The following is a 27,016-nucleotide window of genomic DNA, read 5'->3' on the forward strand; positions in this document are numbered from 1 at the left end:
CATTCTTAAATTACTTAAAAGCTTTACTTACAAAGTCAAGTCTTAACCGCTGTTTACCAATCCTTTCAATGACTTTCTATTTACACTTTTATGAATAGAAAGCCTGTTTATAGTTTGTTGTGTATTGTCTAGTGCCAAAGTTTAAAATTACTTCTCAGTTTCATTAAATAGTACATTTTCTCCCATTAAAAAAAAACTTGATTCTGATAGATATAATAAATGAGGACAAGAGAAGGAATAGACATGAACTCATTAAGAAGTTAACTGGATATGATTCTTGAAAATTAGTGTAAACCTCCTTTTTTCTTAAAACTTGAAACACAATATTCTAAGATAAAACATGCTATATGAGGTATTATACAAATTTATCTGCCTTTGTATGCAAATAGCTAAGAAAAAATGTTATATTATTTCAGTAACAATTAAATTTCTAAGATTTGAAAACATAAAGTGAAAAGTTAGGCAAATATGGGTCCTAGTGATACCAATAGATGACAGCTACTACTGAGATGCTAAGCTAGTGTTCGTTCTCTCTCTCTCTCTCTCTCTCTCTCTCTCTCTCTCTCTCTCTCTCTCTCTCTCTCTCTCTCTCTCTCTCTCTCTCTCTCTCTCTCTCTCTAACTTGGGATTGACCCAGGGGCACTTTACCACTGAGCCACATTCCCAGTCCTATTTATTTATTTATTTTTGAATTTTGAATGAGAGTCTTGTTAAGTTGCTTAAGCTGATCTTGAATTTAGGACCCTCCTGACTCAGTCTCAGACTCCCCTCTTACTGGGATTACAGGCATTCACCACCATGCCTGCCTGAGCTGTTTCCTTAATAATTATTTAGTCGATTTTTATGAGTTTCATGATGCCCTTCTGTAGGCTTCAATTTCAGTATCTATAAAATAAAGATGGGGAGCGACTGAGTTCAAAATTTTTATGATTTAAAAAATTTGTTAAGTTCAAGACAAAAATATTGTTATAGTTAATAGGATCCTTCTTGTTAAATTTGTTCAGTTATTTACTTAGTCCTGTCCTTGTTCCAGAGAGTATATTTTAGATACACTCAATAGTGGCCCTAATGGCACTCAGAAATTTTACCAAGCTACATGCAAATGCCAACACACAGAAAGCACATGTACCCTACAAAACCTGCACAAAGGAAAAGTAATATATTAAATCCATGTCATCCCAGGTAAGAAAATTCTTGTTAATGAAACTTGAAGTACTTCAAAAATTTACATCATAAAATTTTCAAAAACTGCTTTAGGATTCAACATTTCTTTACTATATTACCAATCAAGAGAGAGTTCCCCACAAAACTATGGCCTTTCTAGTTTCATCTTGGAACTGACTTAGGCAAAAAATACAACCTCTATATTTCCTTGTTTTCCTTGGATACCAACCATTTCAGCATTAAGCAAATTATCCAGTTTGGGAAATCTAGAAGATCACAGCCAAAGGAATGTTGAAACACAAAATAATAAAGCAAGTCAGAGCTAATTTTAAAAGATTACAACCCAATCAATCACACATTTCCTAAATGTAGCGGTGGAGTTTGAATTACTGAAAATAAAATTACATCTGAGTCCATGTTCCAAAGTTAAGAGTTTACCCTTGTTTAGTCCATGATAGTTGGGAGAGGACTCTTGTAGTTTTATTGTTTAGGAAGGATTAGCTTAATATTCAGAAATAAGTAAATGAATTCAGACATATAATTTCTGGCTCTGTTATAAGCACAGGGAGATGTGCATCATTAAAAAGATGAAGTGGCCTAGTGCTTTTGACCAAAATAACTATTCCATGTCCTTGGGTGCCATTAGACTTCTAGAGTACTTTGGCTTTGGCTCTAAAAAGATAATGGTGCCCATGCCTGCCATCTAACAAAGAATAAAAACAAAGCATTAAGTCATAGATGGTTTAATGAAATACCCTAAAGAATATTTAATTGTTTTATAAATAACAAATACCAAAAATACTACTTAAATGATTTTAAAATAACAAATATCAATATTTCACCTCCCCAAAATGTATTGATTTTATTTGTTTGCATGAAAATACTAATTCCAATTGAGAAAACACAAGTTAAAACTATGGGGCTGGGGTTCTAGCCCAGTGGTAGAGCACTTGCTTGCCTTGCATGCATGAGGCCCTGGGTTCTATCCTCAGCACCAAATAAAAATAAATAAATAAAAATAAAGACATTATGTCCAACTACAACTAAAAAATATATAAAAAAAGACTAAAGGTCTATCGACAGAGGTTCATACTATAATACGAAGAACTTCAGGGTCACCCTTCAGAAGTTCTCAGTCAGCAAGAAATAAGCCTGCAAGTCAGACAGCCAGGTCTGCTGCTGAAGAAAAGCCAAAGGGGAGCAGGGCTATGTGTGGGTATACAGCTGCAAGCATTTGCACTCATAGGATGACTGGATGGGATTCCACCTTCATGTCAATAGTCAGGAACAGATTTCAAAGAGCCCATATCTCCAGAAGGACTTGGATTTTTGCTCTCTCTTCCCAAGCTGTTGGGAAATAAACACAGGAATAGATGGTAGCAATTTTCATGGGCTGCACATCTCCCAGCAGAAATCTACCAGTGATAAGAAAGTGTGGGTAATCAAGGTGATGTTTTTCAGAGGTTAACTTCTCTTTGCTATAACACTGAAAGCAGCAAAGTGATTTGTCTATTTCATTGCTTATGCAGTGGATTAAATTTTCCCATAAATGGATTGTGCCTTCTCAAGATACTGAATCTCAACTTTGGAGATTTCACATTTCAGCCAAATTAGGAAGATGAAAAGAGCCTCCTAAAGATAAATTATGTTCCAAAACACCTAAGACGCTTATATGTATGAAAGGAGCTTTAAATACTAATAATTTAATCCCAACTGACTACACAACAAAAACCTTAATAAGATCTAATTTTTTTCCACTTTAAATTAGAAAATCATCTATATTCCTAGTGGCTTTATTTATTTCTAGGTACTACAAAACAAACTTGTTTTCATCAAAATTTCCTTAATAAGCTCTAGGTTAAGTTCACAATCTAATGATACACAAAGCATGTCAAAATGATGGAATGCTTCTGAATGATCAAAGAAAATTCTAATTATATTCTATTTAATTTTGGTTGAATGTGTATTTGACAGTTGCATAATATAGTTTTCAAAAGTTTTATTTCTGAGGAAAATTCAACATGGAAAAAATATCAGGTGTTGTACCTTAATTATTTCTGTTTGCCATATTGCATAAAAACAGAAAAATTAAGAGATCTACATTGAATATAGCAAAGGAAAAATTTAACCAAGCTTCTGGACAAAGATTGAAAAACTAAATTTTGTCATTGCGTAACTATACAAAGGTTATTCATCCAGCTCAAGTAGAGAACATTTTTAGGTGCACATAATTCCTTCTGTACATGTTCAAAATGCATTTCAACAATAACTGCTTTATTAATTTCAATCAAGCTGTCATTCAAATGCAAAGAACATATCCTTTGTTTGGTCTGGCTTATAATACTTATCAACTCTTTTTCTACCAAAGCTATTTCCCTCTCATTCTTTGTAAGATGAGTAAGGAGGCTTTTGAAAAATATTTAGATACAATTCACTTTTACTCAGAAAAAAAAAAAAATACTCAACTAAAAAGAAGAAATCTTTGAAAAATTAAGGGACATTTTAAGTTAATAAATTTTCTCAACTTTGGAACATTTCTAACAATATAAACAATTTGCCTTTTTGGAAAAAAATAATTGAATAATTCTAATCTTCCATTTACACAAAAAACAAAATAATAAATTTAACTGGTATTTACATTTAGAATTGTTCAGTTTTTTGTTATGTTTTGCTCTTAATAGCCAATTTGTGGATAAAGAAATATCAACTTAATATACCTTTTAAATATGTTTTTAATTAGAATTTTTGTCTTTGAACTACATACCACTCTTGATATACATTACGATTTTGTCTAAAATAGTAAGTTAACTTTTACTTGGAACAACAAAAAAAAATGCCTTTCAAGTGAAAATAAAGAACAAAATAGAAGCAAGACTCAGAAAAAAAATAAATTCTTTTTCGATTTTATATTTTTACTTGTATATCCATTTGCTGTATCTTTCTAATATCATTTTAAGAGAATACTGATCTAATACGTTTTCGTGCAATTTTGGGATTCTTTAGGTATTTGAACTTCATATTAGCCAAGTATTGTGACTTGGAAAATCAAATAATGAAGGATTAAAACTAAGTCTGCCTGAGGAAATAAACTTATATTTATGATTTTCTGTAATCTTTGTGGCTTATTTTTGAGAGAAGTGATGGATAAGATCATCTGAGGAGGGGGGAGGCAGGTGTGGGGACTGCTTTCCGTTGTCTTGTGTTTTGTTTTGTTTTCATTAGTTTATTCTTAAAACATTTTTTTTTACCAAAAGTTATAGGTATGATTAAAATTCTTAAAATAATGAAAAAAACAGAAATCCTTCACTGCACTAGTTTTATATTATTTTCTCAGGAGAAAAAACACTGCTTGTAAATGAAAAGCAAATGCTATATATTCAGATTTTAGAGCAACAAAAACCATGAAGATGGTCAAGTTATAAAAACCCACTTTCAGATCTGGAACAGCTTCTGAAAATAGGGGGTATTTGGCATACCTTGTACTAAAGGAAAAATCTTACTTTCATTATTTCCTGATTCTAGGAACCCAATAAAAACCTTATGGAATAAAAATCCTTGCAAAAGTCTTTTGGTGAAAACATAACCAACCACCACCACCAATAAAGTAATGAAAATTGATGAATATAATAAGCGTAGAGAAAATTTTACTTTTTCTCCTGAGTTAAAAAAAAAAAAGATTAAAAGGTTTTTTGGCTTTTCAAACAGCAATGATTTTTTAGCACCTAAAAAGTACACAACTAAAATATACACACGTTCACTTTTAAAGAAATAAGAACAAAAATTAAAACATTGGTGATTAGGTAAATACTGATGACGCCAATATAGAAGTATTTGCCATTGCAAAGGGCTTAAACACAATCACATCTTGTCCTAATCATACCTGCCTGCCAGAACAAAATAGGCAGCTGACCAATTATGGGGTGTTTATCTATACAGTGGTACCTTTGTTCTCCAACAATGTCAGATTGCAAACGTCCTGGAACACATATTTACCTGGAGGATTCTTGGCAGGATCATTGTGGCTTGGACTTCCTGATTGTCCAGAATCTGTAAAGAAATCACAGAAAATGTTTTCTTTTTAATTTGTTTTGAAAGAATTTCACAATCCTCAGAAGGACTTAAAAAAAAAAAAAATAATAAGGTACAACAATGAAACTGAGTGTTTAAATAAAGTATCCTTTCCCAAGCTTTTTGATAGCAATATTTTATTCATCAAACCAGATGAATGTCTACACATATTTCTACGTCAAAAGAAAAAAAATCAAGTATTAATCCATAATATTCTTGGGATAGAGCAAGGCGTTTCTGAAACAAAAGATCTAGCTACAAAGCAACTAAAGATGTTTTGAAGGTTAGGCAAATATCAAGGTCAGTCAGTGGAAATATGAAATAAAGCAGATATATTCCCTTAAAAATGCAATCTGAGTATAATTAAACATGCTTTTTAAAACCCGAAAATATGTTTTTATTCAAAGAGTAAAATACACAGAAATGAGAGCCTGCTTTTCCAGGATTTCACACGCATGTACACACATCCACTCCAATAATCCCCCAACCTACTGGAACTAGGCCCAGAGTTGTCTACATCCCATAATAGCAATCAATTTGCAAACACCAGGAAAAGCATAAATTACTAGGTAGAAACCAACATGCCTTTGTGGAGAGCAAATTATTGGATCAATTTAATTTCCATCTGTGATAGATGGACAGATTTTTCAGATAAGGAGGAAGAGATCGATGTAGTTTATCTGAATTCGCTATTCCACATTATCCCTCATGGATGCTACAGAAAGGAACCTGGAGGATATACAACTGTTAGACAGCATGCCTTCCCTAGCTGTTCTCACACTGTAGTGTTTTGCTCACCCTTTTGCCTCTGTGTCCCTAGAGCATTTATCTGTAGCATTTGCCCTGTGTTATTATACCCTTACTTGCAGGTTGCTTTGTAATCTTCTTTCATTGGTTCTAGTATTTAACTTTCGTCTCCCCTACTAAATTGCATGCTCCTAAGCAGAGGCAAAGATTCTGCCTACTTCTTTTGTGTCTTTCTCAGTATGCTGTTCGTGGCTGTGAGTGTACTAGGCTTGTAGTTCAGTATCAGAAGAATAGATGGCTCAAACTCAGCAGCCTTCCTTGCTTGCCTAGAAAAGGCAATCTCGAATTAGATAGTACATTTCACCAAAATATGATAGGTGGGGCACAGAAGACTGCTCTCACTGACTGCCATATAGTAACAAGTGTTTCCCTAAAACCTTGTCATTATACTTAAGCCAAGAAAGGTATTTCATCTTGGTTAAGCTGAAAAGTCAGATGCTTTTTTTTTTTTTTCATCAGGGTTATTCTGTTCCTCCAGGTGAGTGATTAACACTGCAACTGCTACTTCTACTATTAAATGCAAGAACATCCTGCTGGTTCCTTCCCCAGTATCAAACTTGGTTATTTACTTCAGCCCATTGCTACATACCTGGTAGCTTAGATTTAAGCCTGGAAGCAAAATTTTACCCTTCATCCCATTTCCTTGTCTTTTAGCTTTTCCCATCCAAAACAGATTTTGTGAAATCTTAGCAAACATATTTAGTGATTTCCACATTGTCCTCCAACTAGTTCCTGATTTCAGGAAATCGAAGTATGGAAGTATGGAAATAAAGAATTGGAAAGAACCACTCTTGCATTCCATGCTCTGACTACAGTCTCCTTCAGACTGGTGCTCTTGAAAAATCTCACCTCTCATCTCCCATGAATTCTTCTATTAGTTTTTCTGGAATTGAGCTCCAGAGAGCAACCTCTCCTTTAAATATTAGACATCTTCCAGGCTCAGAGTAGAATCATTACATGAAAATAACAACCTATACTATTTTGCTACAATCTTGGCTATTTTTGCCCTGATTTCCTCTGATGGATTCCTTTCAGCATTTATACTACATCACAATTCAGTTTTTCAAGTGATTCTAACATGGAGACGAGTTTTTAGCAATGCATTACATACCCATTGACCAGACCCTCAACTGTTAATTTTTCTCTCTACAGCTACCTCACATTTATGAAAGTCTAGATATGCATAACTAGATATGACACAACATAAGGTACGTTAAAATTGTTATCTTAGGCAAGCTGCAGCAGCTGTCTTAATTCAGGAGTTGAGTACATGAGTTTTATTATGTTCAGTTGTATCAATGACAAAGTGGCACCATATAACTTTCCCACTATCTGTGGCTAAAGTTTGGGTCCAGTAGAATAAAGAATGAAAGTCTCTACCATTCCTAAGAAAGTATTGAGTTAACACAATGGCATCCCCTATTACCACAACATCCTACTTGGGATTTTTTTTTTCTTTAAATTACTTTCTGTTCCCATTTCCAACTGCAGGCCAAATTCAATTGAACAAATAGACTTACAAAGAAAGAGAAGGCAAGGGAGAAAAAGACCCACAAGTATTTGAGAGAAAACTGAGTGGACCCTAAATTTGAGTCACACATTGCTTTCTGTAACAATTACACTTTCTAAAATGATCTGGTGTTTACTAAAGCACAATGACAGGTTCTCTTTTCATATTCCAAAGCCTGTGCCTCTCATGAAGCCAAATAGCATATATTGTGTCCCCAAAACACAGAAGAGGACCCTATGCAAGCAAGTACAGAACACTTAATTTTCAGACAGTAAATTCTAAAATTATTTAAAATCTACTGTTAACTCTTATGTCACCTTATATTGGTCACTTAATTCCAACTGCTGGAAAAGGAAGTAACCAGGGAGTCGCAGTTGGCATAGAAACCAAAATGAACTGTTATTGTGGTTGACTTCAGAGAAGGAATTATTCAGACCACATCTAAAACCCTCCAATTCACCACCTAGGTCAAATTACTCTATACTCAAAGGTTTTATTTAACCACTTCCACCACTTTGCTCAAGTTTCCCCACCGTGTGTGTGTGTGTGTGTGTGTGTGTGTGTGTGTGTGTATGCGCGCGTGCGTGCGTGCATGGGTGCGTCTAGCATGCTGGAGTGAATCCTGGCTCTGTCCCTCTTAGTTGTGTGACCCTGTACAGAATTACAAAGATCTCTAATCTCTTGGAGCCTTGCGTTCTGATCTTGAAAACTGCAATCCTACTGCCTACTTCAGATCACTGCAAAGATCACAACATATCATGCATCAAACCCTGGTCCACACAAGTCCTACATAATCAACAAATGAAAGACACTATTAAACATGAAGCCACATTTTAAAGATAGATTAGAAGGGCTGGGATTGTAGCTCAGTGGTAGAGCACTTGCCTAGCAAGTGTGAGGCACTGGGTTCGATCCTCAGCACTACATAAAAAAATAAAGAAATAAAATAAAGATATTGTGCCCATCTACAATTAAAAAAATATTTAAAAAAAAAAAATAAAGATAGATTAGAATTTTTAATGGACTAACTCTCAGGAAGAAGAAAAGAAAAGATATACAAATAATTTGTGTCCAGTCCAGTGGTAGCATCTAAAAACATCTGTTAGTGGATCTACTGAACATGGAGACGTGTTTGCCGGCCTGGGAGTGCTATGTAAGAGGGTTAGGCCCATGCTTCCCACCCCTGCTTCTCTGTTTCTTTCTTTCTCTCTCTCTGTGTCTTTCTTTTGGAGATGGGATTCACCATGTGGCCACCAACTTTTGGGCTCAAGTGACCCTCCTGCCTCAACCTCCTGAGTAGCAGGCACCAAAAGTGCACACCACAGCACTCTGTTCTCTTTATTGTTTACAAGTGTGAATTTAAACATGAATTTATTCTTTTAGGAAAAAAGGACAATGAATGAAGAGAGTTCTAAAATTCAATCAACTCCTCCCTCTGCCAGGTTAAAGATTCTCCAAGAATCTGGAACTGTTCACACCCCTGAAAACTCTTATAACTTTTCTTCAGTCCTTTTTAAAAAGCAGTCAATCTTTTATGGCTACTCTAATGTCTTAGCTTTACCCAAGGAGTGCTTAGGCTTTCCTAATGAGCCAGTTTTATGGAAGACCCTGGGATACCAAAATGACCTAAATGGCCAGGGTCATATGCATTTCCCCTCTCTGAGCCACCTGCTCAGACACACTGCTGTTTGAGTGGTCATGATAAAATCTTGAAATGACCCAAAGCCAAATGATCCTGCAGTTCCTGGGAACTTCACCATCCCTCCCTTTACCAGTGCATTCCAAACCTGTTTCAGAATTGGAAAAAAAAAAAAAAAAAAAAAAAAAAACTTTTAGCTATTCTCTCCACCTAAGCAGGAAATTATAATTATTGTCATTGAACTCTATACACAACTTGACGTGTTATAGAGAGGCTGATTCTAACTCAAATGTAGCTTAGATTCTCTCTGCTAAACAAAGAAAATCCTAATGTTTTCCAATTAGCCTGGCAGAAGTCAAAAAAGATAATATAATAAATATAAGATAATAAATAAGTAATGGTGTATAAAGTGTTACTAAGCACTAACTTTCTGGTGTGAATAAAATGCAACTCTCTGAGGTGAGTAGATCATCAAAATTGGAAAATATTTCATTAATGTAGATATCAACTAAAAGAGAAATCATGAGATTTATGGAGCACTGTCTATATCCAAATGCTTAGTACTGTGTGACACACACTCCTTTTTTCCGTTGTGCTTATAATTTTCCTTTGGTTTATAATAATGGTCTTTAAAGTATTGTTTTATAAAATAATATAGATCATATGCCTTCTAGAAGTTTAAAAGTGACCCAATGAGATAGGAATGTACAAATTAGAAAATACTAGGGAAAGGTAGATCAGTGGGTACTAAGTTATGGTCAGATAGGAGTAGGAAGCCCTGGTGTACTATTGCTCGATAGGATTATTATAGACATCAATAGTGTTCTACATATGTCAGAAAGCTAGAAGAAACGGTTTTGAATGTTTTCAACAGAAAAAAAATGATACATGTTTGAGAAAGTCAACCTGATTAAAACATTATAAAAGATATACCTATATTGAGATATCACATGGTGCCCCATAAATATGTATAATTTATTATTTGTTTATAAGTTAACAAGTAATTTAAATTGAAAAAAGAAAACACTGTGATACAAAGGAGTATATATCCAGAATAAAAAATTGACTCTTCTTGGTAAGGGTGGGCAAGAATACATCATAAAAGATATCAGATGGAAGTCACCCTAGGAGTGAGGTCTTGAAAAATAACATGATCTCCCAACCTAGTACATATTTCACTCTGCTACCAAGGCAATGTTTATAAAACCCCAAACTGATTAGGCTAAATCCCTGCTAAGAAAAAAAAAAAAAAAAAGAACCTCACATGTATTCCAAATACCCACAGAAAGAACTCCAGTTTTTTTAATGTGTCACTAAAGGTAACTTGATCTGGCCCCACCAACCCCTGAGTCACACTTTAGCCTTCTGGACCCTTGAGTGTACCAGCACTCATGCCTCAGGGTCTTGCACAGAATGCCTCTAACTGCTTTTTTTTTTCCTCCCTTAAGTCTTCATATGAAGGTCATTCCTTTTTCACTGCTGAACTCCATAATGGCAGAGATGCTGCGCTATTTAGTCTTTTAGCCTTAAGTTTGGGGATAATGCCTTGGCACATTTGGTAAAGCCAAATAAAAACAACTGGTCTGTAAACTACAGATATGCACAAAGAAGAAAGACTAGGTATGCCACTCAGCACAAAAACAACATTAGAAGTCATACAGATAAACCTTTTGTGGTAAGGAAAAGGAACAGATGCGCGCTTCCCAGGCCTGAATGTTCCGGGCTAATGTAAGGGTTGGTTCTGCTTCCCTCCTTCCCAATGAATATTGAAATAATGAAAAAAAAAAAAAAAGAAGAAGAAGAAGAAATGAAGAATGAAATTGGAGTGAGGGTATGAGATAAACTATTCTGCATCAGGGATCAATTTTTGTTCTCCTGCAGAGTAAGGAGGTGTTTACTGGGGGTCCAGGAAAAAGGTCCCCAATTTGCACAGAGGCGGCCAAGAAGTTTTAATGACCTACATTATATAGACTACTTTTCTATTCCTGAGTAAGCTTATCACAGGGGCTCATTTTATTCTCTGACACCATGACTTGAGTACCAACAGGAAAACCAAATTTGAGAAACACGATTTTAATTTATAGTTATTTGGGTGCAAAGAAGGGACTGAACAAGGCAAATTGTCAAGTCCCTTCTAACTCTAAAATTATATGATTCTAGAACAATATAGCTTTTATATCAAGGGATATCAGAAGAGTAAATGAAACCCAACCAGTAACCTGTTAACCTACAGATAGCCTCTTGCTAGAACTAAAATTAGTCATCATGTCATAAAGAGCCCTTTGTCATATTCCTTTGCCTTAAGCAGGTGAAGAAATAGCCCATTGTCAACTAAAGAATACCAGGAGATTTTTTTTTTAAGGGTTAGAACAGTCTGCTTCTTTCTCTCTAAAACATTATTAATTGCTAACATACTAGAGTTGTATATTTGTGCAAATTCAATACATAGCATGCCAAAAAGAATCACTTAAGAAAGAAAAGTCAAGATATAAAAAGCAAAAACTTGAAGGATGGGATACAAATGCACGCACTTTATACTAGGGAAACAGAAAAGACAAAAACATGTACTATTTAAAGATTGGGAGAGAATGCTTCTCCTTGGGCAGGTCTTCCTCCTTCACTCTCCTCCCTCCTCCCCACAGCACTGTGTCTTGCTCTTGGCAGTTCCCTGAGTGTCAGGACTGATTTCCCTGGGATTTCTAGTGAGTGAGCTTTATATAATCACAATTACTATTACATAATTTGCCATGGTTTTTTTTTCTTCCAATACAGTGACAACACTATTTCAGTTTTAATGGAGAGCTGGTTTATCAACTGGGGTGACACAAAACTATAGTTTTACAGTATTTTCTTTTCCTTCTATTAAATGTTTATTAAAATAACACAAAGATACATGGGAAAACCAGGTAACTGACTCTTTCATAAGTGTGTGGGAAATGCTCACTGATTCTTTCCCCTTATCTCCCGGTCTCCCTCCTGCTTCTCTCTACTCTTGTCTCTTATTGGGAGTTCACTTCATTGCAAAACTTGGTTAACAATCTATATGTGGAGGGTTGGGGATGTGGCTCAAGCAGTAGCGCGCTCGCCTGGCATGCCTGCGGCCCGGGGTTCGATCCTCAGCACCACATACCAACAAAGATGTTGTGTCCGCTGACAACTAAAAAATAAATATTAAAAAAAAAATCTACATGTGGGAAGCATGAACTTTATTACTTGCTAATGGAGTCCTTGACATGTTTTTGCTGCATTTGTACACCCCCCCCCCCCCGCTTAAGCTCACTTGTGAGCAAGAAGAGAAATCAAATTTCTTTAAATACTCTTGGCAGAACCAAAATAATATTTGGGAAATATGACTTTCCACATATTTTGAATTATGCCTTTCAACCTATTTTTCTTCATGTCTGAAGGCTTGTACCTTCAGTTACCCTTTCTATTGGTTAACAATGATTTTTAAATATTTGATTTAGCAAAACTCAGTTTTAAAAGAACTTACTATGTTGAGAATCCTTACAGATAAAGCAATTAATTAATTAACCAAAGGAAAATACAGAACAAAAGAGTCAATATGTAATATATCCTATTCCTTATCCATATATATTCCACTAGTTCCCTTAATAAACTTTCTTTAAAGAGTCACTTTTGCTTAACAGGAAGATTAGATTCCAAATTTCATATCCCAAGGATTAAAATAAGGATTTGTTTGGGCTCAAGACTGAAATTTGCCCACAGGGAATTAATTAAAAAATAAAAAATTTTTAAAAAGACTACTGAAATTTAAGGGGAAAAAATGTCAAATGGGGATGAGAGCCAATCATGCCCACAACAGGGGACTACTGACCAGAGGAAACAGGAATACACCTGAGGAAAAGTGTCACCCTGCTGACATCCAAGAGCAGAGAGTTGCAGTACTTCATCAACTAGCACCAAGACCAACAAATGAAGTCTAGGATGGTTGAATCTGAGCTTTCTGCCCTAAGACTAAGTTCAATGACCATTTACTGATCCAGGGATTGAGTGAACCAAAGGTCAAAATCAGAATCACTTCTTGCTTGCATGGCTTTTAACCTATAGAATACAAAGACACCACGCTGGTCATTGTCAAGATTGCTAACTTTCTACAGTGTGTTTTCAATTAAGTAAATAAAATGTGGTAATTAAATCAAGATTGCATAATATGTTTTTGATTTGTAATCTCATTTAAATTAATTAACTGACTCAATTCTTGTTTAGCTTTTAAACTGGCCTAGTTAGGGAAAGAGTCCCTGGGAGCAAATCCAGTTTTCTATCTTTAAAAACAAGGCAAAGCAATCTGGCATACTTAAAAAAAAATTAAATGCACCAGCATAATATAAATACAGCGGCAAGGGTGTTAAAGTAGGGGAGGGAGGAGTTTTATGGCATGATTTTGACTAAAAAAATAGTTCTCACACTAGAGAGAAATAAACTAAAACATTATTTATTCAAAACATTTCTTTTCCAATTTTATGAAGATTGCATGTTTGTTGGAAGCAAAACATTTCCAGCTGTATTTTAAGTTTCTGAAGAGAGTTGTAAGATTTATAATCTTTCATAAATGCTGCCCATATCTCATAATATTAGATGAACACGCCACTGCGTACTTTAAGGAACGATTTGCCAATGCAGTTTGCCACATGAAAATAATGAAGTCCTTTCCAAAACCTGGCCAGATCCAGTAGGAAAAGATGAGATGATTGTTCTGTCTTTTCCATCTGGGAGACATTTTGAGTTTCAACTATAACTATGTAATATACTTTCCCCCGACCCTTGGAAACCAAGAAACCTGCATTTTATAGCAATGTATGTAGTGCAAAACAAAAGTTGGTGAGATAGGAATCTTGAAATGAAAACCAGAATGTCATCAGATTCAAAAACATAATTATGGGAGGAAACTGAAAAATCAATGCAGAATTTCAACATAAAATAAAGGCAATGTTTCTGATCCTATTAGTCCTAACGCTTCTCTTAAGAGGAAAGAATGGAAAAATGAATGCTGTTTTTTACCTCCAAAGTCCTGAACAGCTATTTTAATACCATTTAGCACAACTGACCCATGTAGCTGCTTTGTTTTGTCCCACACACTCCTGTGCACACATGGTCCTTCTATGTCATTTCATGTATTTTCCCCAAACTTAATATAATACTATATATGTAGGTTAAACCCAGATACTTTCTAATACTTCATTTGCCATCTTTACTTCTCAAGAGCAGGGTATGTTCTCTCCAAACTGACTGCAGAGTCTGAGCTCCTGGGTCCCATTCATTAACTACCAGCCTCTTATCCTAAGCAAACTCTTTGATGCCTGAGTCTGTTTTTCCTTGCCCAGTTACTTAAAACTGGATAAGAAAAAAGGTAAAGTTTTAGTCTTAATTATTTTCAAAGGGATTAGAAATAAAAGAGAGAAAAAAAAAAACTTCATATGGCAGTGAAAATATGGACAAGTATTTGTAGAGAAAGTCTATAATATATTTTTTAAATACATTTTTTTAGTTCCCCCTCCAAAAAAAAAAAAATGCCTACCTCATTAGGCATTAGTCCTCCTCTATTTTCACTCTGAACTGTCCCTTGCAAACATCGACAACATAGGTAGCTAAAGGACTGATTGGTGTCCAAATCCCCTGCTACATTTTAAAATCCATGGGGTCAACATTTATGTTAGTTTTATTCATTACTTGGTAGAATTCTGGCATATAGTCAATGTTCAATTTCTACCATAACTACCATTTTACAGTGAACAGCATGATGAAGGATAACACATTTTTTATTCCTCCCATTATAAATAAAAGGCCAGTGATAATAATCATAACTTTGAGTTGTTTGGTTATCTGCATATTCTAATTTTAAGTGTCTGTAACCTCTCTATAAACACAAATGCAGCAGTTGATTCAGTTAATGACCAAAAAGTCACTTTCTTTTTTTTTTCCTTTCAGTATTTATTACAGCATAGAAATGTGTTTCTGAAAAGATATATTTATTTGGTTTTTTTACTGGAACACAGATTTCTCCTTTCAGTTAGCTAAAAAGATACTTTGCCAAGTAGTTAAAATGTTTATGTTTAAATCATTAGATGAGCTTAGAGAAAGGAAACAGGATGGGAAACTCTATCTTATATTAGTTAACTAGTCTTTGCTTTATTATGAAATCATGGTTCTTCAGTCATTGATGATATTATTCATATAAAAATAAATGTATATACTTAATCCAAAGGTGCATGAACTGCACTGAATAATAAAGTAGCACTACAAACAGCATACTTTCTATGAAGGCAAAATAGATTTGTATGTCAGACACTCATTATTGTTTCTTTTTATAAAATACCTTTATCATAATATTGGAGGAAAAAAAACAGAGAAGTCACCTGATGAAACAGGAAGCTTGCTGATGTGGCAGATAATGATATTAAATGTTCCAACAGTTCCTTGATAAGTCCTTCAAAGAACTTCTGTCCCCTTGTTTTCAGGGCAAAAGCCAATTTACCAGGAATAAAACTATTGGAATAATACATCATTGAGCTAACATTTTTGAAAGGGATAAAATGAGGAAACAAACGAGAAGATAGTAACTTCCTTTTGCAAATTAAAACTCTGCATAAGAGGAAAGTAACTCAATTATATTGATAAAATACTAACAAAACATAGCTAACCCGATTTTTTTCATTTTTTTTTTTTTACAGGGAAAGTCAAGATTATTTTCAAAAGGAATAATGTTTGAAAGAACTCTGAAAAGTTTACAACCTGACAGATACAAAAATTATGGGGGGGACAATATTTTTTTGAATGGACACTTTAGGAGAAAGGTTTAAAATATAAATAATTCTAACCAAGAATATTAAAGAGTCTCCTATAGCCCACCATCCTTACTATGGTTATTTGGGAAATGAGAAAAAAAAAAATGATGAGAGGCATGTCCACTGACTATGACCATTAAAAAAAAAAAAAAAAAAGAACTGAGAGCATAATGATGCAGAGCTGTGTACCATGTGCTCAAAATTCCTCCCATTTTGTCATGTTACTCATTTTATCTTTAAGAGAGATTCAAATCGACTCCTTATGATTCAAAAATCTCTATGCTAAATCCAAAAAGTATGAAAAAGAGCAAGTTTCTGCATAATGTCCCATCCATATGTCTTAACCCTGAATGGTATCAAACCTATGTAATCTTACACATCAAATGCCTTCCAGATGTGACAAAATTTTAACAGAGACCAACTTCAAGCTTTTTACTACAGACTCATCTCCCATGCTCCCATAAAGATTATTTTCATTGCACATAACATTATGTGTGGCTAATGTTCATCTTTCCAAATTGATTATTATGCTGTCCTTTCAAAACTTATATTGCCTTCCAGTCAAAAAATAAACTATGCTGCACACCAACCTTCAATAAAATCACAAAAGAACCAAGAAACCACATCATTATTTCCAAGTTGTAGACAGTGCTTAATTACAAGGGCAGTTGGACTTTTGCCTCTTGCTACCTCTAAAAGATGGAAATGAGAATAAGGAGGTCCTCCATAATTCTTTATCAGAGGTTAGTTGCCACAGGAATAATTTGAACCTATCAATTGTTGGTTTGGATTTTAAATTTTGGTTCTAATTAGAGAAAATCTGATTTTTCTTGACATTTAAAGTCTGAAAATTAATGAAGATCATTCAAGAATTATCAAAAATTTTCAAAAATTTTCAAAGATCAAATAATCATGCTATAATGAAAAGATGAAAAGCCGTAAAGTAGATTTTCAGGTAGAATTAAAAATAATCAGTAATATAATGCACAATGTCAGTAGGAAACAATGGTATGAAAAGACTTACGAATGATACCATACAAACTGGATCCTTGCCTCAAATGAATGTTTTCCCTCTACTGCATCCTAGAAATGAGAATTTCTTTTCTTTTGGAGGGAGGGGTGGGATTGGGTACTGAGGATTGAATGCAGGGGCAGTCAACCTCTGAGCCACATCCCCGCCAGTATTTTGTATTATATTTAAAAACAGGGTCTCACTGAGTGCTCAGCACCTAGCCATTGCTGAGGATGGTTTTGAATACACAATCCTCCAGTCTCAGCCTCCTGAGCCACTGGGATTACAGGCATGCACCACTACACCCACCACTCAAAATAAGGATTTCTATGGAATGGTAACTTGTCCTCGATCCACCTCTCACTCATTCCTGAAGAATACCTTTCCCAGTCCTGTTAACAACAGACTTCAAGACCAAGTCCAACCATCAGGAGTGTGAAAATTTGAATAAAAGATAAAGGAAGATATTTCTTCTCTCCTCTCTGCTTCAAGGGGTGTCTTCAAACTGTCAAGTAATTCTCCCTGTGAGGTTCACACTCCCTTTGGGCAGCTCCAGGTCAAGGGTTCTAGTAACAACACCTGTTCTCTTGACCCTTACAGCCTACTTGGGGTGGTTGACTCCTATGGATGCTGAGGCTGGATTGCCTTACTGTTCATTTGGCTCTTGGGTTCTTCTAAGATCACTGTAACTGGTCCTTCCCACAAAATTCTTCTATTGAACTACCTGGCAGAAGTTTTACTTTTCATGACTCTAACAGATATGTTTTTTTGAAGTTTGACGTATTTATCACTCCAAAATAAATGTCACAAAATAAAGTTAAATAATATTAGACATATGAACTATGATGATATTTAGAATATTAACACTTTCAACGATTTATGATTACCTTTAAAAGGTAAGATAGCACTGCCACCATTCAGTCCTAATTATGAAATCACTTATCCCAAAGCATGATATTGTTACATGAAGACAAAAATTTTTTTTAAAAAATTAGATTTTCAATGCTAAGCTCAAAATACAGTCTTCTAGGAGATTTTCTGATAATCCCAATAATACCCATCCAGATATACCATTTCTTCTTTGGATTACCTCATCTTCTTTTTGTCCAAGTTTTAACAATTTGCACATATCTAAGATTTTTCACATATCCAAGAATTTTCCAAAAAATCAAATAACCATGCTATAATGAAAAATTCCTTCTACTGAAATACCTGGCAGAAGTTTTCCTGTCTGTGTTTTCCCTACACATATGATATATACTCCTTGTCTGGAGCAAGTATGAGTTTGACTGCTTTTATAGAATGTTATGTGTTTACTCAGACCTCATGACACAAAAAACTTTAAAATGCTCATCAATTGTCTGAGTATCTGTCTCATGTGGAGATACCCAAGTGGTTATCTTAAATATACAGCAAAATACATCACATAAAAAATGCTTACTTCAAAGGAGAAATCACCATTTTCTCTAAGAACTAGTTCACAAGACCTCACTTGACATCCAGCAGTTTCACATAAGAAAAATTATAAAATAAGGAGAGACAAAAGCATTTTCTTCTACCAGAATTGTATAGTCACTGATGCTTTACTAGAATACAAATAAAAACTGACATACAAATATTGATGTTTGTATATAGAGGGAAGTATACAAATTCACTGTAAGGAAAATTTACCATCACAAATGCAAATAGTACCCACGCACTCAGTGTTTTAAACTGTGCTAAATAACAGCCCTGCTAGAGGGAAGTGACATAACAGAAAACACATCCCATTAGTTCACGTGTTGCCAGCTTTTTCTGACAAAACTCTTTAATAGGATGCTGCTGGTGTTTGGTGTGCACACTAAGCCACCAGCACTATGCGATACTACACGATACTCCTATGTCCTGTATTTTCTCTCTCTCGATTATTTTGAACCTCCCCCCACACACCAATTTTATCACTGTCAAATTTGAAACAGTTTGTGATAGTTACCACCAAATATCATGTGGAGATTATATCAAACTGAAAATTGGTGTCTACTGAATTTCATAAACCTGATTCTGAACTCTAATCAACCTCCATCATATAACGCAAAATTTGCAATTTTATTTAAATAAATATTTATTGAAAAAAGAAAATAGAGTCCAAATAGGCATGGAGTGAGTCTAGCAATAGCTTATACTTTTAGTGTTTCCTGCCTCCTTTTCTTTTTTCCCAATGAGAAAATTATAGTGTGACATAAACTAAGAGAAAACCTCCAAAGTATGAAAATAGATACACTGCAAAGACATTAAAAACCATAGGAATAATGCTGAGACCACAAGATGGAAACAGCCCTGGATGTTCTCTGGTAGTGAGGGTGGGGCACAGGAAGCCCAAAGCCAGGAAGAAAAGTGAATCTCCTTTTTAACAAGGTTTTCATCAGATACCTAATATTTGAAACTTAAACCTTCAATGAAAAAGACAATAGGAAGAAATAAAAGATTATCCCAGTTCTTCCAATGCACTCTATATGTGTATTTTGTTACTTCAGGACCACGCTACAGAAATGAATGCTGCAGTTTAAACTGAGACGAGATGAGAGATTTAATTGTTTACAATATACCATGCAGATAACTGAAACTATGACACATGTCACTGAACCAGAAAGAGATTTAAAGAAGCATCTTAGAAATAAGCTAATAGAGCAAAGAAGAGCAACCTCCACCTTCAGACAACATATTAGAGGATTTTGTTAAAAGTTAATTAGCACAAAATCTCCACTTACATATGTCACAACAGATAGAACTGGAGACAGTGAGATTAAAACAGTTTACATGCAAGTGAATTTTTTTTTGGGGGGGGTAGGGAAATACTGGGAATTGAACTTTGGGGCACTTAACCCTGAGCCACATCCCCAGCCCTTTGTATTTTATTTAGAGACAGGGTCTCACTGAGTTGCTTAGCACCTCGATGATGTTGCTGAGGCTGGCTTTGAACTTGCAATCCTCCTGCTCAGCTTCCTAAGTCACTGAGATTACAGGTGTGCACCACTGCACTGGGCTAATTTTTTAATATTAAGGTGCATTGTACCTTTTCACACACTACCCCTAAGGTTAAATGTCAGTGCCACCCTGGCTTGGAAGGACATCTCATCCTCAGAGACCTGCTCAAGTGGGGACATGTTAGCTGAGAATGCCATGAGGTCTTAGGGAAAGTGAATGGCATCTCTTTCTGCTCAAGAACTGGACTAAACATAATTGACTTTATAAGACCAATCAACTGCTAGACGGCGTTAAGGACTTTTGCTACAACTGAACAAGGCAGAATTTAAACCCCCTAAAGATAGCAAAGCTTGGTTCCCATCACCAACCTGCAAAGCTCTGGCCCTACCTGAAAGGAACACAGCTCCTTGCCCTCCTGCCATACTCGTAAGAAACAGTGCTTGTCTCTTTTCATCTTCTTGACAAAATATCCTATTTCTCAGCAAATTCTTTATCTAAAGAATAATGAAGCAAAGCCAGGACAAGAACCAGCTACTTTTGTAAGGACACAAAACCAGAGACTCTCAAAGCAAAGGATAATTTGTTCTTTACCTGAAAGTCTAAACTACAAATGAGCAGACTTTTCTTGGGCTGTTTCTTCATTTTCATTTGTTTAGGTTTATTTATTCAATGACAATATAAATGGCTGCTATGCAGTCAGGTTTCCAGACCCAACATGAATACAAAAACTCCATCACCCCAATCTGGATCCCAAAGCCAAAGCTTCCTCCTCCCACTAGGCTCCCATTCAAAGCCATCAGTGTGTTTCTAAAGTGACAACACTGCTCAAGCTTTCTTTCACTGAGCAGGAATCTGCTGTTGCAGTTTGGATATGTTTCATGCCACACCATGAAACCAAAATACAACAGACAACACAAAGGAGAGAAAAAAGAATCCCGTGAGGGCATTTGGAAGGAAAGAGGGGTGGGTAGCTTAAGAAAATGTTATTTAAAACTTTCCTTTGCAAAAAATAAATTCACGGTAACAAAATAAGAACTGAAAGTTCTCTGTGAACATCATTCAGTAATTATAAAAACAGACTGATATAATCCCATAGCCAGCTGATATAATCCCATGATATAATCCCCAGCTGATATAATCCCATAGCCAGGTAGAGCATGGCACTTATCCCCTTAGACCATTCGCCGGGATGGGTGTTGTTTAGCTATGTTGTTTTACAGACTTGTTCACACGTGTTGAACTTTTATTTTCTGTTCACCTGTTTACCTGGATTGGTTTTCTGCTGAACATTCATTAAGCATTAAGAGGTGCAGTGATGCCAAGAGTCTCAAGGCCATCGTTCCTCCCAAGAGATGCCCAGGGAGGAGCTATGATGGCTTCATTCACCTGGGATAGAGTAAAGAAACAAGAACTCACCCTAGCCCTTCGATAATCAAAGAGAGAGCTTATTGGGGAAAAAAAAAAACATATTTATACTTTGCCTAACTTCTCATTATTTCCACTAGAAGGCAAGGAGTGATGAAATTGGAGGCAATTATACCTTTCAGCTCCGAATTTGTAGAAAGAGGTTCCCTATCCAAGGAGGGAAGGCTGTCACTCCCAGCCCTCCCTTGCCACTGGACACTTCAGCCAACAGCCCTATACCAAAATATGTCACTTTGAACCACAAAACAAACAATAGTAATTAAGAACATCGAATTAATTGTGTCTATTCCCCAGAGAACGTGTCCTCCAAGGCTCCTTGAAATCAGGTTGGAAGATGAGTAGCAATTTTACTCCCAATCTTCCAATTTCCACTAAAAATAAAAAAAAAAAATAAAGCAAAGCCCTAAATTCATCATACGCATTTCAGAACTAAGGTTTTAAGTAAAACCTTGAAAAGAAACAACCAATCAGTCTACTTAGATAAGTTTTTTGTTTGCAGTTTAAGCAGAGTAACTTGGATCTCTGGATTTGTAGTCAACCTCAAGAAATTTTTTAAAAATTCAGAATTGTAAATACAATTTTTCATTAGTCCTCATTAATGATGAAGACAACTAGTTGTTTGGGACTTGCACAATCAGCAATGTGTAAAATCCATTTCATATGTATTGGAACAACTAAATAACAATAATGAATCTCTTTGTTACCTTCCATTTGAACTAAGTGATAGCAACAATACCTTCAGGATTTTCAAAGCACTTTCACCCACATTATTCTACAAACCCAAAAGAGGCTGGGCTTTATTTTTTGATCTTTCACAATGGCCAGGAAAGAATGCAGCTTGATAACTTGTAGAGTAACAGGAAACCTTGATTTCTCCTTGCAGTTCTGTTACTGACTTTCTCTGTGACCTCAGGGATGTCACTTAACCTTGCTCTGCCTCACTCCTCTATCTCAAATAAGCTACAATAAAACTTTTTTTTAAAATTTATTCCAGTCTCCTGGGGTATTAGAACAAGGAATCTGATAGGAAGTCTCTAACGCACTTTGCTCTCTATAGGGAAAGTTGCCATAAAAATAAAGATATTGTTGTTATTATTCTAATTGAGTTATTTGCAAATGATTGTCTTGATGGAGCCCAGCCCTGAGATATAGAAAAGAAAACTCTGCCAGTCCTCTAGGGTACAATTGCCTCATGGCAATTATACCCATAACCACATTTCCTTATTACTGTTATAAAAGACTATAGTTCAAGGGGAGGCAAAAAAAGAGTTTAAGAAAAAATATGCTGTTTCTTTTCAATGGAAGATGCTGAAGTTGCAAATTTGGAACCCAAGGATATAGGTAAACTTTGACAGAACATGTGTTCCAAATTAGTGTAGTGTTTGTTAGTCATGTCAGAAAGTCAGAGGTATCCCCAAGGTTGCAGTTTTCAGCAAATTTTGGAAATAAATTAGAAAAAAATGGCAAAATCACAAAGGTAACCTGGGTCCAACTCTACAAAACAATGACAAAAATGGTTCATGGCTATTACAGGGCACAAAAAGGCACGCAGGAGAATTAAGTTGAGCTTAGAAAAATGTTCTATGGACAATTTTACAAAAAAAAAAAAAAAAAAAGCCAAAAAAAAGAATATCAGGTCCACATTGGATTTTCCTTGAGTCTTCAAGCAGAACATACAGTCCCTTCTATTAACTATCAACAGCCATGAGAACTAGTAGGTGGCTCAGCATTTTTAAGAGTTCCATATCCCTCAAATGGAATTATTTTCAATGTAGGAATAAAATTGTTCTGCATTACAACATTTTAGAGAGGCTTGGGGTACAGTTCAGTGGTGGAGCACTTGCCTAACATGCTCAAGGCCCTGGGTTCAATGCCCCCTGTACTAAGAAAGAAAAAAAAATGGAGACACAGAACTTTCCATTCAAAATAGACATTACCAGGCCTATCACACTGCATGTCTCCAAGAAACATCATATACAATGTGGTCTACAGGGAGAGGCCTTCAAGAGTTATTTGGTATACAATTTGTGCTGGCTCCGTGTGTCATGGAAAACATCCTATAGAAAATCTTTAAATTTAGGGTTTAAATCAAGGACAATTATTTGTATAAGATTTCTTACATTGTTAGTTTTGAAATTTTTCAATTTTCTGAAAAGTGTTTGAAGTTGGTAGTGTTTTATATACAATCTAAAGATTCAAATTAAATATGAGGCATCCAAAAAGATCAATTGAAAACATGTGAGACAATTTGCTGTATCGTGACAATAAACACTACTTGCCTACTGTCATCTTCTAAATAGTAACACATTGAGTTCACAAATTTTGGTAAGCATCAGAATCATTTGAGATGTTTATTAACAATTCACTCCCAATGACAGATTTGTACAGCAATGCCAGGACCAAGAAAGTGGCATTTCTAGCAAGCACTCCAGGTAACTCCTGCACATTGTTCTCAGACGGAGTATGAGGGACTTGGCTGCTGATGCTTGCTCACCAACTCCAAATTGGAATGCAAAACATACTATGCAACTCTAGAGTCCTAAAAACAAACAAGCAAAAAAACACAGTCCTGCAGCCAAAACCAATCTCCACTTTTCTCTCCCTCTCCCTTCCATGGAATGCACCAGGAGTCGGTTTTGGCCAAAGTCACTTGTGTATAGTGAATCCTAAAAAGCAACTAAATCCAAATCCACATTGAACAATTCTGAACTCTATCACACTTCTCAGAGCTTTAAATAGAATTCTACTAGAAACATCATACCCTGACTGGCCAAGGGATTCTTTGGGTTCCGTTGCTTTATCCAAGTGATCCGAAGTGACCCTAGGTTCCACTCTGCATGTTCAGTTGTACAGTTTTCTCCAAGTCGAACACAGAGGATTAAAAAGAAAACACAAATATTGGCATAGGTGACTTGAGGTTACTTGACCTTTCTGAAGGAAGATTTTTGGCAACTGTATCCTGGCAGCTCCCTGGAAGGCAAGGCCAGGACACAAAGAGGAAGACAGGAAGCAGGGAGCTGGCCATGTGTCCTTGGCAGGCAGCAGTGCGGCAGGGTGAACCACCTCATCCCTGCCAAACCAGAAACAGTGGGGAAAGCCCAGCTAATTGGCAAGTCACAGCCGGCTACAGTGTACATCCTCTGCCTTAAACGCCTGATAAAGTTAAATGGTATGCCAGACGCTAATCTACTTAAACAAGATCCTCCTTTACTTTTGGAAACTTAATTTGTTCCTGTGTGTGTTTCCTTAAGGAAGTGGTAAGGCAGTGTTTTAGGATGGAAAGGGCTGGAAAGATTAAAAAAAAAAAAAAAAAAAAAAAAAGTAAAGATGTACTACAGTCTCATTACGCCTATACACAATTTGCTTTGTGAAAAGGCTCTCTCTCTCTCTCTCTCTCTCTCTCTCTCTCTATATATATATATATATATATATATATATATATATATATCTGTGCTTCTGATTTTAACTAACAAACCTTCCACTTGCTCGTTTATTTCCATTCAAAGGAAACTCCAAAGTCAACATTGCATATTGAGTATGAACTTCAGTCCATTTGGAGGCTTCAGGCATTAAAAAACAAGAAAAGAAAAGAAAAAGGAAAACACAAAACCCTTTAAGATACTCAATCAAGGAGGCTACAGAGCTGCAGCCAGTTTCCAGTCAGCTATTGTTTTTACTTACACATTAGTTGGCTCAATCAGATTTGCTAATGTAATTCTGTATGAACTAGCATAATATCACCACTTTCCGAGTCTTTTACTGCTAAAATGGGGACTCAGACAGAGAGAAGGGGAGCAGAGGGGATTGTGCAAATAAATTGCTCCTCACTGCTGCTGCTAACAGGGTGAATGAATCCAGGGACCTGGGCCTGGAGCATAATTTTCTCCCTAGGGGTATGTCTGAAGGCTTGGTAAGAGCAATTAAAGGGGTGTGCTCAGTGGTTGGGCACATTTCCTTTTATTTTCTATGAAATTGTTTGTGCCTTCTCAAAAACTCACCAAAATTTCAAAGTAGCTTCTGCTGCTTTAAATTTAGCAGCCAATGATAAAATTAGATGGAAAAAATGCAAATTTCCTCCACAGAATTGGGAGAAGACAGAGATTACAAATAAACATAATCCATCATTTTCTGCCAAAAATTTCTTAAGGTCCACAGACTATTCATCCTAAGAAACCCAAGACACCAGCATGGCTGAATTTGTTTAGGTGAAGATATACTGTGGAGAAAAACACAGGGCAATACTCCAATACTATTTGATCTCCACCTAAAATGAAAAAATAATAATACATATGCCCAACAAAAAGCTAAGGGTCAGTAAGTCTAGATATGTCTTAACTCCAAAATCACTTTTTATTTTTATTTTGGGGGTACTGGGAATTGAGTACAGAAGTACTTTACCACTGAGCCATATCTTTAGCCCTTTTGATTTCTTATTTTGAGACAGGATCTCACTAAGCTACTGAGGGCTTACCTTGATTTGGGGGATCCTCCTGCCTCAGTCTCCTGAGGTGCACCACCATGCAGGTATGCACCACCATGCCTGGCCATGGATACAATTTCTATAAGACACAACTTGCCTTGCCCTTCCCAGACTCTCCATAATGGACTTCTGCCCCCAGGGATGCTTAACTTTTTAAAATTCTCCCTCCTCTTGCCTTTAGGACAGCCTTCTTTCTCTAAGCCTCCCTTTCTTCTGAGCCTCTCTTTCTGGAGGCTTCTTTCTAATCTTTTTTTTTTTTTTTTTTTTTAGTTTTTGGCGGACACAACATCTTTGTTGGTATGTGGTGCTGAGGATCGAACCCGGGCCGCACGCATGCCAGGCGAGCGCGCTACCGCTTGAGCCACATCCTAATTTTGATGGCTATCTCCTTTTCTTTCTGATGGCCCCTTAAATATTGGCAATCCCTAGCACAATCAGGCCAATGGTCCTACCTTTTTGTCTTTGTCAATCAGCTTTTTGTATCTAAACCTAAATTCTCATTTTAACTGCAAAATCTGTTCGAAGGTTGCTAATACACAACCTCTGTCCACTCTCAGCCTCCCTGACCCAAACCTTCTCACAATCAGTGGCTTCCACGTCCACTCAGTTCCTGAGCTAAGAACACATGCATGCTTCAAAACCCGTCTTCTTAAAGCCTGGGATACAGCAATTGGCCCAGACTCCGTCCCTCTACCCCCTGGCCTCCTCTCCATCCCAGTAGCCACTGTGTCCCTTACTGAGCTTTGATGCTTCTTACCTGATAATTGTCTCAGCCTCCTTAAGCCATCAGGATTCATTTTTCACACAGTAAGTAGGCTCCATCTTCCTCACAGCAACCAGCAACCACATTACCTCTCTCCTTAAAACACTGTGGTAGCTTTGTGTTGCCTAGAACAATCTACAACTCTTAAGTACAGCCTTCCAAACCCTCACCTTTATCCTTGTCACATCTACACCCAACTTCTTCCCAACACCTAAACTTATAGCACCCTACAAATTCCTGGAATATGCCATGCAATTACACATCCTGACACCTTTACTCATATGGTTTTCATTCCTCAAACACCCCTTCTTGGATGCTAGACAAACTCCTAATTCATCTTTCAAAGTCCTTGAATTTCATTTATCTATTACATTCTTC

At 36.1% G+C, this 27,016-nt stretch overlaps 1 protein-coding gene across 4 annotated transcripts in view; it reads right to left on the reverse strand.

Moving 5' to 3' along the window:
* Window positions 1-27,016, reverse strand: part of Nfib (nuclear factor I B) — a 217,516-nt gene that overhangs the window by 85,342 nt on the left and 105,158 nt on the right. For all 4 annotated transcript variants that reach the window (XM_026398590.2, XM_026398589.2, XM_026398591.2 and 1 more), the window contains exon 3: window positions 5,158-5,211. In XM_026398590.2, the coding sequence (XP_026254375.1) occupies window positions 5,158-5,211 (54 nt within the window). The remainder of the gene's footprint in view (window positions 1-5,157; window positions 5,212-27,016) is intronic.

Source organism: Urocitellus parryii, chromosome 4, assembly GCF_045843805.1.
Source record: "Urocitellus parryii isolate mUroPar1 chromosome 4, mUroPar1.hap1, whole genome shotgun sequence".
Classification (NCBI taxonomy): domain Eukaryota; kingdom Metazoa; phylum Chordata; class Mammalia; order Rodentia; family Sciuridae; genus Urocitellus; species Urocitellus parryii.